The following is a 20266-nucleotide window of genomic DNA, read 5'->3' as shown; positions in this document are numbered from 1 at the left end:
TGTTTGGCAACTCCTCATCCATCAAGATCTGCAAATACCCATCGGCAAGGTAGATCTTAGAATAATAATCACTTCTGACCAGCTTTGTGAGGAGGTCCTCTAGATGTGGTATGGGGTAGATTCCACTTGTGCCCAGGCATTGATTGTTGATTTTAAATCTCCACAAAGCTGGAGGGAGCCATTAGTTTTTATGACCATTACCAGGAATGTGGTCTAAACAGCAATTAATAGCTTTCTCATGGAGGTGTCCGTATTTCTGCTTAACAACCCTCCTTAAAGAGACTGAAATGGGCCGAGCAAAAAAGGGACATTGCATCTAGATGCAAGGAGATAAGAGCCTGGAAATAGATGGCACATCCCAAGCCAGGTTCGCAGATGGGTTATAAGGGAGCATAAAGGTGTTAGAGTTTCTGGAAGGGAAACCTGGCGATGGAGAATCCAAACAAGTAAAAGGCATCCAGACAGAAAAGTTTCCTGCTGAGTGACTATCGACAACAAACAGCATTACCAGCTGAAGAGATTTTTGTACACGGTGGTGACTGGGAATTGAACCTGAAGGGGAATGTACTGTCACCATACGCGACCAGTGTAAATGGGAAGGCAATCTTGGGGGAACACAGACAAGCATATGTTTTCCAGTTTACCAAGAAAACAGTAGCTCCAGTGTATTTTCTGAAAGTGAACATTTTGATTCACAATTGTGAGGTCGATAAACAACTTATTAGTGCAGGGTTCACCTTGGGAAGCAATTGCTTGAAACTCAGCATCCCATGGTGCATATGGGGAATAGGTTTAGTTTGAAGATGCCCCTCTTTTAGCAGATTTTGTGAGTGCAATAACTAATGCCATTTGAGAAACAGTTACATAAGAAACTGCCAGTAACATTGCAGATAATTTCAGATGAACACTATATATTCAGTCCTGCACAAGAAATATACCACCACCAACAATTTGTACAGTTTTTGGGTGTAGATAGAAATATTCAGGTACACTTTGCCTCACTGTCTAATGTCCATAATGGGTGTCTGTATTCTGCTGCAAAGGTATTTAACAAAATCTTAGCAAACATAAAGCAAGAATATGAGGATCGGTATAAATTTAAAAAAAAACATACTTTCTCCTTAATTAGCTTCAAGATTTTAAAAATGCTTGTTAGCTGCATGATAAGTAACAGTGATTATGTCAGATATGCCTTTGTTCTTACTTCATTCACGTAACATTTTTTTTTTCTATTGTAAGCCCCAATGTGATCACGTATATATTAGTCTTATGATAGGAGATAAATGTCAGCTATTTAATACAACTGAGGAAGCAGCAACTTCTTTTCCAAATTAGCAGATTTCCTATTAATCTTACTAGCATAATTTAGAATGATTCACTGCAAATAGTTTATAGCAATTTAAGAATAGTTCATTATTAATGCAGTTTCTAACAACTGCTTCACTTTGTTAAAATATACTTTTGACTCATCCACATCATTGAAGGCTTGCTTTCCTGATAGATATTGAGTGCATTATTTTATCAAATGTTTTGGAAAAACAGTCCATAGAAAATTGAACAATAATTATTAGACTCAAACTTGGGACCTTCTGTCTTTTGTGGGCAAGTGCTCTACCGATTGAGCTGCACAAGCACAATTCACAACCCATCTCTGTAGCTTTACTTCTGCCACATCCTCATCTCCTACCTTCCAAACTTCATCAGAAGTTATTCTCTCAGTCGGTAGAGCACTTGCTCATGAAAGGCAGAGGTCCTGAGTTCGAGTCTCTGTCCAATATATAGTTCGAATCTGCCAGGAAATTTCGTATCAGCTCACACTCAGCTGCAGAGTGAAAATTTGATTATATCTTTCCTGTCACCTTTCCATAAAGTTGTTTCACAGTGGTATATTTTAATATGTCTAGAGATAAATTCGTTTTAGGAATGGATTTTCTGTGTCAGTAATAAAATGATTTAATTGCAATAACATTTCAGGACTTTCTTAAAATTTTATTGTCACTATGCTCCATTCGTTTCTGAGAACTTTTCTAATCAAATTAACTTGAAAAAAGAATGTTGGTGGCACTTGTTGTTGCTCAGACTTAGTGGAGTGGCATTTCCAATATATTTGCATGCTTCGTCTTTGACTTTAAAATTCTTCAGTCTAGAAATTTGAGTTTTATCTTTCAGAAGTTATGTAAAAATCACCTACACACAATTTATTTCAAATTTTTCCATGTTGGTGACAGTGGGACTGCTGTTTGGGCATTGGATCCAGGAGGCAGTGTGTACAGGCGGTATGGCATATCACCTTCCAATTATGTTGGTGATTACTGGAAAAGGATACCTGGAGCTGTGAGTGCTCTTACAGGTAAGATATTTTTACTACTGTCTGAATTAATGACTGCATTATGTCGTACAGCTGTTTTAGATCCATATCCATTGTATTCTCCGATTTACATGCTGCCATTTACTATCTGTAAAGATTTTCACAAAAGGTAACATTTAATCAATGGAATACCATTTTCTATCAGAGAGATAGAGGGGCTGGCCAGTACTTACCTCAGCTCAGTACAGCCGATAGATACACAAAAAACAGAACCGAAAATTTACGTTCCTAGCTTTCGGAACAAATGTTCCTTCATCAGGGAGGAGAGAGGGGAAAGAAAGGGAAGAAGGGAAAGTGGATTCAGTTACTCATAACCCAGGTCATGAAGCAACAGGGAAAGGAAAACAGGGAGGGTAGCAAGGATGGAGGCATGGTTGTCAGAGGGAAGCCAAAGATATTCTACTGTAAGTACTGTGCCAACTTCAAACCAAAGAGGATCCATACAGAAGTAAAGAGGTATACAGTATAAAGATAAACACAACTATGTAGGATGAAAAGATGCGTGAATGGCTAAAGAGGAAAGGGAAAGAGGAGAAGACTGAAGAGTAAATGGGAGTGAGGTTGTTTAACGTAGGTTCAGTCCAGGGGGATGGCGGGATGAAAGGATGTGTTGGAGTGCAAGTTCCCATCTCCACAGTTCAGAGGGACTGGTGTTGGGTGGGAGAAGCCAAATGGCACATACGGTGTAGCAGCTTCCTAGGTCCCTAGAATTATGCTGGAGGGCATGCTCCGCTACTGGATATTGGGCATCTCCTAGGCGGACAGTTCGTCTGTGTCCGTTCATGCGCTCAGCCAGTTTAGTTGTTGTCATACCGATGTAGAAGGCTGTGCAGTGCAGGCATGTCAGCATGATAAATGACATGTGTAGTTTCACACGTGGCCCAGCCTTGAATTGTGCATGTTTTACCAGTAGCGGGGCTGGAGTAGGTGGTTGTGGGGGTATGCATGGTGCAGGTTTTGCAGCGGGGTCAGTTACAGGGGTAGGAACCGCTAGGTGGAGAAGGTAGCCTGGGAATATTGCAGGGTTTAACAAGGATGTTACGGAGGTTAGGGGGGCGACGAAAGGAAACTCTGGGTGGTGTGGGGAGAATTTTGTCAAGGGATGATCTCATTTCAGGGGTTGACTTGAGAAAGTGATATCCCTGGTGGAGTTGATGTATTCGAGGCCAGGATAATATTGGGTGACAAGGGGGATGCTTCTGTGTGGTCTGGGGGTAGGAACATTGTTGTTGGACGGGGAGGAATGTATTGCTCGGGAGATCTGTTTGTGGACAAGGTCTGCAGGATAGTTGCGGGAGAGGAAAGCACTGGTCAGGTTATTGGTGTAATTGTTGAGGGATTCATCACTGGAGCAGATACGTTTGCCACGAATACCTAGGCTGTAGGGAAGGGAACATTTGATGTGGAATGGATAGCAGCTATCAAAGTGAAGGTACTGTTGTTTGTTTGTGGGTTTGATATGGACAGAGGTGTGGATGTGCGCTTCAACAAGATGAAGGTCAACATCCAGGAAGGTGGCTTGGGTTTTGGAGAAGGACCAGGTGAAATTCAGATTCGAAAAGGAGTTGAGATTATGGAGGAAATTAAGGAGTGTTTCTTCACCATGAGTCCAGACCACAAAGATGTAATCTATAAACCTATACCAGACCAGGGGAAGCAGCTGTTGGGTCTTCAGGAAAGCCTCCTCCATGCGGCCCATGAAGAGGTTAGCATAGGATGGAGCCATCCTGGTTCCCATGGCCGTTCCCCTGATTTGTTTGTAGGTCTGGCCTTCAAAAGTGAAGTAATTATGGGTTAGGATGAAGTTGGTAAGTGTGATAAGGAACGAGGTTTTTGGAAGATCTTCGGGTGGGCGTTGGGAGAGGTAGTGCTCAAGGGCAGAGAGACCATGGGTATGTGGGATGTTTGTGTAAAGGGATGTAGCATCTATGGTGACAAGAAAGGTTTCAGGTGGGAGAGGAGTGGGAATGGATTTGAGGTGTTCTAGGAAGTGGTTTGTGTCTTTGATGTAGGATGGTAGTGTGCGCGTGATAGGTTGGAGGTGTTGGTCTACCAGAGCTGAGATACGTTCTGTTGGGACTTTGAAGCCTGCTACAATGGGACGGCCAGGATGGTTCTGTTTGTGGATTTTGGGTAATAGGTAGAAGGTAGGAGTACGGGGCTCAGGTGGAGTGAGTAAGTCTGTGGAAGCCGTTGTGAGGCCTTGTGAGGGACCTTGGATTTTTTGGATTTTCTGCAGCTAAATCGACGGAAATGGATGATACTGGTAGGTGTGGAAGAGATTGTTGCCAGTGATTGTTGGCTGGAGAACAGCAAATAACAAACGTTAAAACTATGGAATGTTAAATAAATAAACCAATAAATAAAAAAAGAGAAGTGGACTATAAACGGAACAAGATAATAGGAGGAAAATGAAACTAGCACAGTTGGAGACGAAACTATTTATTTATGTATATATAAAACACTGAAGAAGAGAAAGTGTTTAGATGACACTTCCGTCGATTTCATGTTTCTGGCGATAATGTTATGCCATTGGCTATCTTTCTCTGCCACAGGAAAATTTTTTTGTGACATTTCTGCGCCACCCGCGATCTTTTTTGCATCACCCGCAATCTTTTTTGCGTCACCCGCGATCTTTTTTGTGTCACCCGCGATCTTTTTTGCGTCACGCGTGATCTCTTTTGTGGCACGCGCGATCTCAGTTTTTGAGCAACGTGTGTTCTTTTCCCCTGATATGGACATAGTTGCTTGGTCTGGTCATCTTTTTCCGTATTTTTCTTATTTAGTGGTCTTCCTTTGGTATTGAACATTACCAACACAATTTCTTTCTTTCTCGTCCTTCCCTCCGTGTTTTATTCCTTCTTATGATTACTATTTTAACTTTAGTTATTTAAATTCCCTACCCACTATGTACCCTAATCCTATACCACATTATTCACATTCATTTCGGAAACATGCATTCACCGTAGCCAAACTGCAATCCCACATACTTTTCCTCCGGTCCTGCTTAACCTTTGGAATTACCCCTAAAGGACTTACCTTAAAAGTTCCCATCTCTGGGTGCAATTCCTCCTTCCACCAGTCTCTCCTGGACTTCCAGAACCTTCAATCCTTAGCCCTTACCCAACTTGTGCTGAATCTCTACACTACTTCATGTAACCACCACTCCCAACAGCTCCTATCTCTCTTCAAAGTCCTCCACCTCTTAAACCCTTGCTTGGAGAACACACTCAGGAACATCATCCTAGATGCCAGCTGCAAACTTGAGTTCCATGCCACACACCACCTGAAAAAACTATCCATAGTGCTAGTGCAACACCTAAGAAGTGGGGTCCCTCTCCCTATCCCTCACAAACACCAACCACAACAGAACCTTCAACAAACCCCCCTCATACCCAACAAACCTAGCCTAGCCACCCTACTCTATCTCCCCATCCCAGCACATACCCCACACAGACCAAATCTCAACTATAACCACAGTCAAATGCCACATATCACCAGTCCCAATTCAGTTCTAAACCTCTCATCCAGATCCCTCTCTCCTCCAGAGACATCTGTTCTATCAAAAGGCTTAACCTTTAGCCCCACACCTAATTTCAACCACACTGCCCTGGTTAAAGATCTCCTCTCATTCACCCAGAACCTCAACTGGAAATATCACTTCACTACCCAAACACAGCCCCCAAATACTAGCCCCAGTGTTGAACCCTGTCTAGAACAGTTCCGACCGCCTTCTCAAAGGGATCCTCCTCCCCTCCCCCAAAACCATCCCTTGCAGACATTTCAGGAATTCCTCACATCCAGTGTTGCCTCCCAGTCCTTCTTGAAGAACATCCCGACAACCCCCAACATCACCCCAGCTGAATCCCGTGCCGCTCTATTGTCATCCTCCTGGCGGATAAAGGCTCAACAACTGTGGTACTTGACCGTGTGGAGTATGTGGCAGAAGGACTGCGTCAACTCTCCGACACCTCAACCTACAAAGCTGATACCCAGGATCCCATTCCCTCCATCCAGACTGAGCTGCAGAAAATTCTAAAAATCCAAGGTCCCTCACAAGGCCTCACAACGGCTTCCATAGACTTACTCACTCCACCTGAGCCCCGTACTCCTACCTTCTACCTATTACCCAAAATCCACAAACAGAACCATCCTGGCCGTCCCATTGTAGCAGGCTTCAAAGTCCCAACAGAACGTATCTCAGCTCTGGTAGACCAACACCTCCAACCTATCACGCGCACACTACCATCCTACATCAAAGACACAAACCACTTCCTAGAACGCCTCAAATCCATTCCCACTCCTCTCCCACCTGAAACCTTTCTTGTCACCATAGATGCTACATCCCTTTACACAAACATCCCACATACCCATGGTCTCTCTGCCCTTGAGCACTACCTCTCCCAACGCCCACCCGAAGATCTTCCAAAAACCTCGTTCCTTATCACACTTACCAACTTCATCCTAACCCATAATTACTTCACTTTTGAAGGCCAGACCTACAAACAAATCAGGGGAACGGCCATGGGAACCAGGATGGCTTCGTCCTATGCTAACCTCTTCATGGGCTGCATGGAGACCCAACAGCTGCTTCCCCTGGCCTGGTATAGGTTTATAGATGACATCTTTGTGGTCTGGACTCAAGGTGAAGAAACACTCCTTAATTTCCTCCATAACCTCAACTCCCTTCCGAATCTGAATTTCACCTGGTCCTTCTCCAAAACCCAAGCCACCTTCCTGGATGTTGACCTTCATCTTGTTGAAGCGCACATCCACACCTCTGTCCATATCAAACCCACAAACAAACAACAGTACCTTCACTTTGATAGCTGCTATCCATTCCACATCAAATGTTCCCTTCCCTACAGCCTAGGTATTCGTGGCAAACGTATCTGCTCCAGTGATGAATCCCTCAACAATTACACCAATAACCTGACCAGTGCTTTCCTCTCCCGCAACTATCCTGCAGACCTTGTCCACAAACAGATCTCCCGAGCAATACATTCCTCCCCGTCCAACAACAATGTTCCTACCCCCAGACCACACAGAAGCATCCCCCTTGTCACCCAATATTATCCTGGCCTCGAATACATCAACAAATTACTCCGCCAGGGATATCACTTTCTCAAGTCAACCCCTGAAATGAGATCATCCCTTGACAAAATTCTCCCCACACCACCCAGAGTTTCCTTTCGTCGCCCCCCCCTAACCTCCGTAACATCCTTGTTAAACCCTACAATATTCCCAGACTACCTTCTCTACCCAGCGGTTCCTACCCCTGTAACCGACCCCGCTGCAAAACCTGCACCATGCATACCCCCACAACCACCTACTCCAGCCCCGCTACTGGTAAAACATACACAATTCAAGGCAGGGCCACGTGTGAAACTACACATGTCATTTATCAGCTGACATGCCTGCACTGCACAGCCTTTTACATCGGTATGACAACAACTAAACTGGCTGAGCGCATGAACGGACACAGACGAACTGTCCGCGTAGGAGATGTCCAATACCCAGTAGCGGAGCATGCCCTCCGGCATAATTCTAGGGACCTAGGAACCTGCTACACCGTATGTGCCATTTGGCTTCCCCCACCCAACACCAGTCCCTCTGAACTGCGGAGATGGGAACTTGCACTCCAACACATCCTTTCATCCCGCCATTCCCCTGGACTGAACCTACGTTAAACAACCTCACTCCCATTTACTCCTCAGTCTTCTCCTCTTTCCCTTTCCTCTTTAGCCATTCACGCATCTTTTCATCCTACATAGTTGTGTTTATCTTTATACTGTATACCTCTTTACTTCTGTATGCATCCTCTTTGGTTTGAAGCTGGCACAGTACTTACAGTAGAATATCTTTGGCTTCCCTCTGACAACCATGCCTCCATCCTTGCTACCCTCCCTGTTTTCCTTTCCCTGTTGCTTCATGACCTGGGTTATGAGTAACTGAATCCACTTTCCCTTCTTCCCTTTCTTTCCCCTCTCTCCTCCCTGATGAAGGAACATTTGTTCTGAAAGGTGGGAACGTAAATTTTTCGGTTCTGTTTTTTGTGTATCTATCGGCTGTACTGAGCTGAGGTAAGTACTGGCCAGCCCCTCTATCTCTCTGTTAGTATTTGTTTCACCTCTTTATATGAGATTTTTCATTAATGATTTGGAATACTATTTTCAGCATTTAAAATTACTGTGTTACAGTCTGTAGTCAGACTGACATTATGATCAGGCTTTTGTGCTTATAATGTGAATCTGATTGATTGGTGGAATATCATATAGTAATACCATTTGATTTTACATTACATGGAGATAGAATTTTTGGTTAATATTTACCTCCAGGAACAGGATTCCTATACTATCAATAGAAGTACTTAAAAGAAGAAAAATACTAATGCTGACTTTCAAAACTTGTAAGTTCCTCCCAGAGAAAACAACAAAATATCTTAAACCTAGGATTAATTTTTTCTTTCTTTAACCGGTAGCAAGCTGAGCAGTCAGTGATATGAAACATTGAACAGAACGGGAGGAGTGATCAAACTCAATGTTGCAATGGTTGACTCCCCTAGCCAGCTAACAATCACTTTGTTATACTGAACCAGCTGTAGCATATGTTAGTATTTTTTATCAATGTGTACTCCTGTGTTTTTTAAAATAATTCTCAATAGGGAAATATTTCATGGTATGCTTTTTGACTTTTTAAATACCTGAAGTTTGACTGACTTTAATTTATTGTTTGAGGGCAAGCTGAACAGTAATGCCTCCAAATTTTTTATGTGAACACTCATAAAGTTTTCCAATTAAACCAAACATCATTAACATTCAACATCTTTATTATTCATACCTACATATTTCTTTCTCAACATAGTCTCCCTTGTCGACAAACCCATTTTTACCAATTAGATACCAGTTTGTACCTACCATCACTGTAGAATGTATGACATTGTTGATGGAACCATAACCTCACCTCTCCTTCCACCATTTCATGAGTATCAAAGTGAAGTCTTCAAAGGTGTTCTTTAAGTTTTGGAAACATGTGAAAATCAGATGGGGCCAAGTCAGGACTGTATGGAGGATAATCGATGACAGTGAACCCAAGGCATTGGAGTGTTGCAGGTGTTGTAGCACAGGTATGTGGTCTAGCATTGTCATGCTCAAAGAGAGGGTGCTCCACGTGTGGAACTCTTTGAACTCGAAAGTGGCTTACAACATACTGCTTCTCACGCATCGCCATAGTTACATCGCACACAACCATGTTGCATGCTACAGTTGGGCGACCAGTTCAGCAGAGGGCTGCAAATACATAGACATGAAGAATAAAAATGTAAAATGTTCATAATATGTGTTTTATTTTAATAAGCTAAAAGCATTCTAACATAAAAAATTTGGACGTATTACCTTTCAGCACGCCCTTGCACAATTTTATTCTCAAATAGAGAATTGTGCTTTGTTTAGTTTTTTTGGTAAATGTAAGTTAAACCTGACACTTGTTCCATTATGATGAATGCTGCTGCTGTTGTAACAAATACTGATGCTGTTCTTAATGTCCATACCAGATTAGTTGATGTACTTACATGGTGCAGTTAGAACGTGAAATAGTTGTTTGTTTGTTCACAGTGTGCTTGCATATGATCTTAGGTTCCAATTCTCATGGTCTCTTTCTGTAGTGGAAAAATTTTATCTACGTTCTGGGTATTGGATCACAAAAAATAGAAAAAAAATAGAAAAAATAAAATTTGTAGCCAAGAATTGACAGAATGTATGTAAGAATATTATGTTGTTACAAGGCCATATCTGTTACAAATTGGTGACACTACTCTTTAACCCTTCTGCGTGCCGTGGGGGATATACTTGCCCATGAAATGAAATGTTGTGTGGCTAGGGCCTCTTGTCGGGTAGACTGGTCGCCTGGTGCAAGTCTTTTGAGTTGACGCTACTTCGGCGACTTGCGTGTTAATGGGGATGAGATGGTGATGAATATAACACAACACCCAGTCCCTGAGCAGAGAAAATATCTTGATCCAGCTGGGAATTGAACCCGGGCTCCTTTGCATGGCCTTCTACTGCACCAGCTGTTTGTTGGGAAATATAGCCTTCAGGCCTGTGGGAAGTATGTGTCCCACGAAACAACAGTGTTTTAATGATTATTGGGAAGTATGGTTACTACCGATGTAGTATCTGGAAGGGGCTTGGGAAGTATACTTACCACAAAATTAATCTGTCATTTGTGGCCCTTGGGAAGCACACTTACCACCAATTTAGGGGTAGCCCAAAGCTTTTGGGAATACGTTTTACCCCCTCTATCTATGCCTGGCATCTTGTGGTAGTACACTGCACAGATGTATGAAAACTGCTGCAACAATCAGTTTCTGTATGTTAGAACACATTCTTGTTAGAACACATTTCTTCACTTCTGCAATATACATTATTGTGACCTGTATCAGTTAATACCTTTATTGTGTGATAACGTTTCAAGGATTGTCCCCCCCCCCCTTTTTTTTTACATGTAATGGCAACACATAAAAGCACACAAAAGGGAAGTGGGAAATCCATGTACCACCAATTTTAATACCTCACAAAGGTGCCATGGTGATAACCACAATAGTTTTTGGTCCTAAATCACAAAAATAAAATTGTCAAAAAATAGTCAATTGATCACATTTCCAATAGGGCAGCATAAAAATTGTCTTCGCTGAGTTACTACAAAAAATGCACCCGCGAAATGGTTAAGGAAATAACATGGTAGCAACATTCTCTTTGTTAGTGTCTTTGTGTGTTTATCCACTATAGTTTACAGTCAATATTTATCATAAAGATTTTGTGTTTGTAATTTAATATTACAATATTATTTTCCCGCTTTAAGCAGAAATTATTGCTGTTTGTTTACCGTGTCTTCAATGTTAGTTTATTGCAAGTTGACAATTGTAGAAATCCTTGAGCTTTATAACAATCAGCAAACAGATTCCCACCCCAAAGTCTAATATTATGGGGAAAGTTATTGATCTACGTCAAGGACAGCATCGGTCCTAAGATGGTGTGCTGAGGAAATGCTATTTTGATGTATTTTGCTTCTTATAAACATTTCACAAAAAAAATCAGTTTATATGAGAAATGATTTTCTGTCCTCTGTACAATTTTCCAAATACTATTGGAACCCTTCATTATTCCAAATGATCCTAGCTTTCATAGTTGAATGCTATGGTCAACATCATCAAAGGCTGTGAAGATATCTGAAAATGTGCCTGTGACAAATTCATCATAATCAAGTGCAACAAGGATACTGTTGTAAACTGTGCAATGACTGAGTCTGACTTTCTGCTGCTTCGGAAGAAACTACTTCATTGAGGATGTTATATTTATTCAAGTAATCTGATGTGCCATCTTTCATAATAGATCCTCTTATTTTGCAGAAAGATGAAAGCAACGAGACTTTGGCAGTAATTACCTGTTTTTCTGTGTCACCTTTCTTTAGCAGAGGTACAAATCTTGTTTGTCTTGGATACTCCAGAAAAATCAAACGATTTCATGCACACTTTGTCAGTTCACATTTATGAAACATGTACAGGTATATTTACAGTGGTTTACATAAAAATAAAATAATGTCTTAGGCCAAGAGAGGATTTAATTTATAATGGCCAACATCCCATTTTTTTAAAAGTAAAACTAATTTACACAAGTACTTCATTACACTCACAAAGCCCTATTTACTTGGAATAACTCCTGGGGTGGGGGGATGTGAACAGAGTCTAGTGTTGAGTGATATGAACAGTGTCTGGTGTTAAGTGATGACTGTGGAGAATATAGAGTTGCTGCATACTCACTTAAGACAGTGTTATTAGCAACTGAGAGAGTTTGAAAGGGGCCTCATTGTGAATCTCCACATAGCTGGCTGGTCAAATTGTGCAATAAATTTTAATCTTCTAAAAGGGTATCGTGATGCATGCAGTCAAATGCTCTGGATTACAAAAATATATCAGTTGATGATATTTTGTTATTAAAAGACTTTTATATTGTGAGTAAATATATACATGGTCTTTTCAGTTTAGTAATCATCCAGAAAGCCATAATTTGATGTGTTGTTGTTGTTGTTGCTGCTGCTGCTGCTGCTGCTGCTGCTGCTGTTGTGGTCTTCAGTACAGAGACTGGTTTGATGTAGCTCTCCATGGTGCTCTATCCTGTGCAAGCTTCTTCGGCTCCAAGCAACTGCTGCACCCTACATCCTTCTGAATCTGCCCAATGTATTCATCTCTTGGTCTCCCTCTACGATTTTTTCCTCCACGCTGCCCTCCAAAACTAACTTGGTGATCCCTTGATGTCTCAGAACATGTTCTACCAACTGATACCTTCTTCTAGTCAAATTGCACACATTCCTCTTCTCATCTGTAGTGTCGGCAGACTTGCCAACACTATGCACACTAATTGAAAGAGGCGGCCAAGATGCACGCGCTAACTCACGCAGGCGGGCGTTAGGTCTGAAACAGGATACGGAATGAATGCTATAAAGAAAAGTACGTAGCTGCTGGAATACTTAACTTTAATCCATCATTTGTATACAGCGTTCTTGATGATACAAGTGAGACTCTCTCTAGATAAATGCAATATAATGCTAATGGCGCCTTGTAGGTCTTAGCCATGGACTTAGCTGAAGGCTATTCTAACTATCTCTCGGCAAATGAGAGAAAGGCTTCGTCAGTGTAGTCGCTAGCAAAGTCGTCCGTACAACTGGGGCGAGTGCTAGTCCGTATCTCGAGACCTGCCTTGTGGTGGCGCTCGGTCTGCGATCACTGACAGTGGCGACACGCGGGTCCGACATGTACTAATGGACCGCGGCCGATTTAAAGCTACCACCTAGCAAGTGTGGTGTCTGGCGGTGACACCACATCATCAATTCTGTTCAGTACCTCCTCATTAGTTACCTGACCTACCCATCTAATATTTAGCATTCTTCTGTAGCACCACATTTCAAAAGCTACTATTCTCCTCTTGTCTAAACTATTTATAATCCATGTTTTACATCCATACATGGCTACACTCCATAGAAATACTTTTAGAAAAGACTTCCTGACACTTAAATCTATACTCGATGTTAACAAATTTCTCTTCTTCAGAAATGTTTTTCTTGCCATTGCTAGTCTATATTTTATATCCTCTCTACTTCAATCATCATCAGTTATTTTGTTCCGTAAGTAGCAAAACTCATCTACTACTTTAAGTGCCTCATTTCATAATCTGATTCCCTCAGCATCACCTGCTTTACTGTCTTTGACAGAATTACAATGTCATCAGCAAACCTCAAAGTTTTTATTTCTTCTCCATGGATTTTAATTCCTACTCCAAATTTTTCTTTTGTTTCCTTTACTGCTTGCTCAAAATATAGATTGAATAACATCGGGGATAGGCTACAACCCTGTCTCACTCCCTTCCCAACCACTGCTTCCCTTTCATACCCCTTGACTCTTATAACTGCCACCTGGTTTCTATACCAATTGTAAATAGCCTTTCGCTCCCTGTATTTGACCCACAGCCACCTTCAGAATTTGAAAGAGAGTATTCTAGTCAAAATTGTCAAAAGCTTTCTCTAAGTCTACAAATGCTAGAAGTGTAGGTTTGTGTTTCCTGAGTCTAAGGTAAGTTGTACGGCCAGTATTGCCTCACAGGTTGCAACATTTCTACAGAATTCAAAATGAGCTACCCCAAGGTCGATGTCTACCCGTTTTTCCATTCATCTGTAAAGAATTCATGTTAGTATTTTGCAGCCCTGACTTATTAAACTGATAGCTCGGTAATTTTCACACCTGCTTTCTTTGGGATTGGAATTATTGTATTCTTCTTTAAGTCTGAGGGTATTTCACCCATCTCATACATCTTGCTCACCAGATGGTAGAGTTTTGTCAGGGCTGGTTCTCCCAAGGCTATCAGTAGTTCTAATGGAGTGCTGTCTACTCCCGGAGCCTTGTTTCGACTTAGGTCTTTCTGTACTTTGACAAATTCTTCATGCAGTATCATATCTCCCATTTCATCTTCACCTACGTCCTATTCCATTTCCATAATATTGCCCTAGAGTACATCGCCCTTGTACAGACCCTCCATATACTCTTTCCATCATACAGTATGTTATCATAAAAGCAAAATATGGAATACACATGAAAAATAAAATACCCTAACAATAAACCAAAAACTGTCTAGGGCATTACAAAGCAGCAAACATACAAATGCAGAGATGAAAGCGAAATTGGGTTACCATAACATAGCTGCAGCAAAAGATATGACACATTTATATCACTGGCCACCAGTTTCAGTATTACTTACTGGCTTTGGCAACAAACATTGCACGTTCCTAGTAAATAACTAAATAAAGATGCACTAGGTTTACTCAAACAGAGGGTGTTTATCCTTTTGACAGACATTAGTTTCAAAAGCACATCTCATAAGAAATCATAAAACTCATTATGTTGTTAAAAGCTGATAACTCTGCTGACTGTGATCATGTTTCTGATTTCTAGGGTTGACTTTTAGGATCTCTTTGGTTATCTCAGCAATCAATCAACATCTCAAAGAATTCTTCTGGTGTTGTATCTCACATTTTGGGGAAGATGTTTTGTTGGTCAAGTTTATTGCATGTCTTCTCTGTAGTTAATTTGGTGAGCAAAGAGATATTAGTAAAATTTGTGTATAAACAAAACAGTGCTGCTGATATTTTAATTTCAATGAATGCATATTTATTTTTGTAACTACACACTCATTGATTTAGTTTGCAGTTCACATAGCCCATTACTTTTCATAAAATATGTCATGAAGCTGTGTAGACTCCATGGAGTCTTAACTTATTTTTACACAGGGTGGTATTAATACAGATTGTTCAGTAATGACTAATGAGATGAAACCAACTTTGAAAATGCTTAGCAAAGACTGGCTATGAATGTTCAAGGTTATTAGACTATTGCTTGTCCCTCACTGGAACAGACAGTAACTTCTTAAAGTGGCTGACTAGCGCTGTCCACAGTGCCTTTAATTTTCTTTTCTTTTCTTTAACTTGTGCAGGGTATTTTATACAATTTCTTTCCCAAATGTTAAAAAAATATATATATAATAATGACACATAAGTATGGACACACATACCTTTAGAAATAGAGCTATTCTTAACTATTGGCTTTACACTCTTTAATTAATATTGACACAGCATTCAACTTTCATACATGTGACACAGCATTCAACTTTCATACATGCATAAGTGCACACATTTCTCCTTTCCCCCCCCCCCCCCCCCCCCCCCAATAAACCCCACCAAGATCCATTAACTGACAAATTGCCAGATCAAGCAGTGAAGTGTAATGAAAAACAAAATGTGAAAACAAAAAGATTTTGATGTGGATATGTGCCCATTTTTGTAAGTGAAATGAAATGGAAGTGTCTCCTTGCACTTTCAACCAGATGAGAGAAAATGCAGATATTGGTGCGACAGAATTATAAATAAATAAATAATAGCTGTAAAATAAAAGACAAAACATTTATGGAATGAAAATATTATACTACAGCAAGATAAACGGCTTGCTAATTTATAAAATGGATACAGCAATATTTAATTTTGATATGTAGCTTTATTCTCATGGAAATTATATGTATTTGAAACTAGCTGAAAGATGATGGTGCCCTTATGTAATTTGTCTATAAACAACTTTTTATCAGAACATATTGTCACATATATTTTGTTGTTGTTAAAAAAAATTAAGAAATTTGGGAAATATTCGTGAAGTTCTTCACAGATGTTAGTCTATTTTTTTTCTCTTAGTTCCAGCCATTTCATCTATTTTCAGTGACCCTAAAGCCAACAAACATCAATTACCTCTCAGTCCTTTCACAACATTTCCTCTGTTTTTTACCAATTTCCAGCTTCATTATTATTTCATATTTCATCACACAACTGTTCACAAGGTTCATATAAAACATTTCTTTTTGTGTATAATGAGACTAATTTTTTTGGCAGTCTGATTTATCGTAGCAATCACGGGTCTCTTGGATTCTCTGACATAAACAACAACAACAAAAAGACAATTTATGTCAGAACAAATTTTAGAATTTACATTGATCCTGAAAATTGATGAGTTTTAGTGGTATTTATCTTTAAAATATGTGATAAGGTTGTGCATGAACTGTTAGTGAGAGAAATATGTTGATACAATTGAATTTGCAGCTTCTGTGAATGACGATCTGTGGGCTATTGAGAAGAAGGGGTCTCTTTTGAGGCATCGACCAAAGACTGTAAAACTGTCATTACAGCCACAAGAATCAAAGAGTCAGGACTCTCAGGTGGCACCAGATGAGGACTGGGAAGTCATATGACAAAAAAAGAGTGGCACTCTTAATGCCATTACACAGTAATCAAACTTTCCTGATGGAAATGACTTTTGAAGCTGCATCAGCTGGATATGGATATGTTCACATATTGTGTATGTTTAAATTTGTTGAGTTTCATAACAGAATGTAAATTCTGTCATGTTTTATTTACATTACATTTTTGTAAGCCAGTGTATAGCTATTTGTTCTTTATATCCATGTCATACTTTTAAGACTATGTTACCTTTACATTGATATTAGAATGAAGCTAAGTTGAGATTTTCATGATGATGTGTGTATTTCACAGCATTTTCTTTGTCACACCTTCTTTCTTCTTTGTCTGAACACATTGTTCAGATTATATTAGGGATGAAACTATTCCCTACTGAATTACTATCTCTTTTTGTGCAGTGATGTCTGTATTTTCCTTCCAACTTGTCTATAATGAATTTTGAGCCAAAGAAGTACAATAGGTGGCAGTTTGTTTTAAAATCTTGTGAAGTGTTATATTTTTAACAGTTAACTAAAACATTTTGTGAGTAAAATATTTCAAAATATATAAGCTATGCCACCTGTAGTTTACAAAAAAAATCCTTTCTGTACACAATAAAGATGATGACTGGTATTTTTTTAAATAAATATTTGTGATGGAATCAGTTTTCATCAGAAGCAAACTTAATAACTGTGATGCAAAATAAAATAATTGGTGCATTTAATGAACTGTTACTATTATCTAAATGTTAAGTGTGTGTTGTAATTATATTGAACTGCCACAGTATGGATACTATTCTATCATAGACACATTTTTTATTATTTTTCACAGCATTTACAGCAAATCTTTGCATGTCATGTGTTTCATTTAATAAACCTACAGTTTCTTTTTATGGATGTAGTTCGAATCACCACATATATATATTGATATGTAACAAAAGAAAAACATTTATATTCAAGTATGTAGAATTGTGTAACAGATCTACTTTGTGTAACATTCTTATAGCACAATTCTGTGACCATTATACCTGACTGAAAAAGATGTATAAGCTTTTGTTGCAAGATTTGTGTGTGTGTGTGTGTGTGTGTGTGTGTGTGTGTGTGTGTGTGTGTGTGTGTTTGTTTGTTTATATTATAGATTTTTATTTGTGATTACTTATGAAGTAGTTATCTAACAAGAAGTCATCATGATAGTTCCCTTTCCTTCAAGATGTTGATTTAGAACTTCCAGTTATTTGTTGTTGATATTTAGTTAGTAGTTCAGAGAAGAAACTCTTTGCCATTCATTAGAAGTCATTGAAAAATTTATCAATCTCTGCATTATGTGAATTAGATGTTTGTAAACTCACAGTAGTTTTTGTAGTATTTTGATTTTCACAGCTGTCATATTTCTGTTCATAAATATCTGTGTACTGTAAATTACACATCTGGAGCTATTCATTTTCAGTGCAGTGAATGACTTAGTTAGATTTTTGGAACTCAGAACTGTCTTACTGAGATTCTATCAAAGTTAATCTCTTGTCTTAGCTAAATTCTGTAGATCAAAGTCTGTTAATTACTGGTACTTTTGATTTGAAAACCCACCAGTATCATAAATGAGGCTCTAATGCAAATTTCAGATCTGCTTGCACAAGTATATAGATAGAAATCATCGACCACAGTCAGCAAATATTCTTGCACTGTTTTCTGTTCTCACTTATGTCGTTTCTAATCTTAGCTGCATAACATAATTACCCCTCTGCCTGACATGGCCTTCTGTGAAGGTGGGCAAAATTTAATTGTTGCCATCTTAAAAGGGACTGTTAACAGCTGCTTCATCGCATAAGAACTGATTTACCCCTTTGTTATAAGTTCTTGAAATTTAAAAGGTTTAGTTGTAAAGACAAATTGGCTTGTTTGGTAACCTCTTGTGATTCTTCTGCCAAAGTGTTTCACCTTTATGTGATCTGTTGCATACTTTAGTTTTTACATTCGTAATATGAAACAACTGTTCCTAATTAGAATAAGTTTGATATCTCTTAATGTATAATTTGTCTAATTTCACACCCTAGAAGGTTCTCATCTACAACAGGGTGTATGGAACACAGTGAAGTACAGAGAACATGTTTTATATTTAACCAAAGTTTTTTATTTCATTCCAATAGCAACACATTCATGTTTGTATCACCTATGAAAGAAAACTCTTCGACAATGCTGTCCACTTTCCTCTGTGATGCATTTCTGTATTTACAGCTGTTCAGTAAGGATGGCATTTTGAAAGATAAATGTCGTCTCTGTGCTATAATTGTTTCAGTCTCTCTAGTGGATGGCATGGTATTCTCATATAAAATATTATGTCATTATATGTAGTAATTATTTATTTGTGCTATGTGCAAACAAGTAGATGATTGTTCCAAGTTCTCTACTGGCATATGAAGCATGGTTTTCACCGTAATATTTGCCTTAGACACGTCTTTTATTTTCCCCACAGTAGTTAAAAATATTAGTTACTTAAATAACGGCAGTACTTTCGTATTTATGTATTACCTCCTTTTCTGTTGTGTGTGATAATTTGTCCTCATTGTACGGTTTGTACTAATGTAGGTCTGGAATATCAGAATGTATGTGTCAGAATATTGACATCTGACAAAGGAAATGAGTTTATCAAAACTGAGTATACTTCAGTGGGCATTGAAAGATATACTTGTCACAATACATAGACTAAATGGAATTTAAAATAATTTCAGTTAACAAATTTAGTTCCATTTGAAAGTTCGGAAATATAATATACAACTGTGTCTGAAATGGAAGCGAATTTTTAACAGAAGGTTATTCATAATTCTGAATCAGGAACAGAACTGTGCTGGAAATAAATCTGGAGCACTGAATTTACAACTGAGACTGAATTCCAGACTGCTTACTTCTTTATAGTGAACTGTATTAACTGACAGTTAAAAATGAGAGGGGAAAAACTCAGAGAGAAATGTAGACTGCAGATTGTAAATATAAAAGTGGATGAAGGGAGACTGTGAAAGTGAGTGGAGAACAGAGAGATAAGAAGCCAACACTTTGTAGGGGAGCCATTCATCATTTGTGTAGGGTAGGAATACAGGTGTAGGTGAAATGAAGAGATATTTGTATGGAGTGAAAGAATACCCACTGTTTATGTTTCATAGTACACTAGTAAAATCTTGGCTGTGACTGATACAGGTAGTTTGCCAGTGTTCTTAGATTGTGACAGAGTGCTTGGAAGTTATGTCACCAACAGAAAATGCTCAGCAAAACTTTAATTAGTTGGCAAAGTTTTCATGTAGTCTCACTAGTTATTGCCCCCCCCCCCCCCCCTTTGCTTCTCTTGCCACTGGATATTGACAGAGCATCATTTCATGACCTGTGGTTTGTGAACCTTGAGGGGTTCACAAAATATTTCAAGGGGTTCACCAAAACTCTTTTACCATAGTGGCAGATTTAGAGGGTATGGCCTATTTCTGTTTCCTTAGTTTCTGTGACATTGTCATAATAATAATTATTAATAATAATAATAGTAATTATTATTATTATTATTATTATTTTAAAACTAAATGAACCCTTTAATGCC

At 39.2% G+C, this 20266-nt stretch overlaps 1 protein-coding gene across 1 annotated transcript in view; it reads left to right on the top strand.

The window, feature by feature from the left end:
• Positions 1–17323, top strand: part of LOC124589813 — a 207009-nt gene extending 189686 nt beyond the window's left edge. The window contains 2 exon segments of the mRNA XM_047131602.1: positions 2229–2350; positions 16556–17323. Of these exon segments, the coding sequence (XP_046987558.1) occupies positions 2229–2350; positions 16556–16704 (271 nt within the window). The 3' untranslated portion in view covers positions 16705–17323.
• The last annotated feature ends 2943 nt before the right edge of the window (positions 17324–20266 follow it).

The sequence above is a fragment of the Schistocerca americana genome, chromosome 2, assembly GCF_021461395.2.
Source record: "Schistocerca americana isolate TAMUIC-IGC-003095 chromosome 2, iqSchAmer2.1, whole genome shotgun sequence".
Taxonomy (NCBI): domain Eukaryota; kingdom Metazoa; phylum Arthropoda; class Insecta; order Orthoptera; family Acrididae; genus Schistocerca; species Schistocerca americana.
The sequence above is the reverse complement of the archived record's forward strand: the minus strand, read 5'-3'. Positions and strand labels throughout refer to the sequence as shown.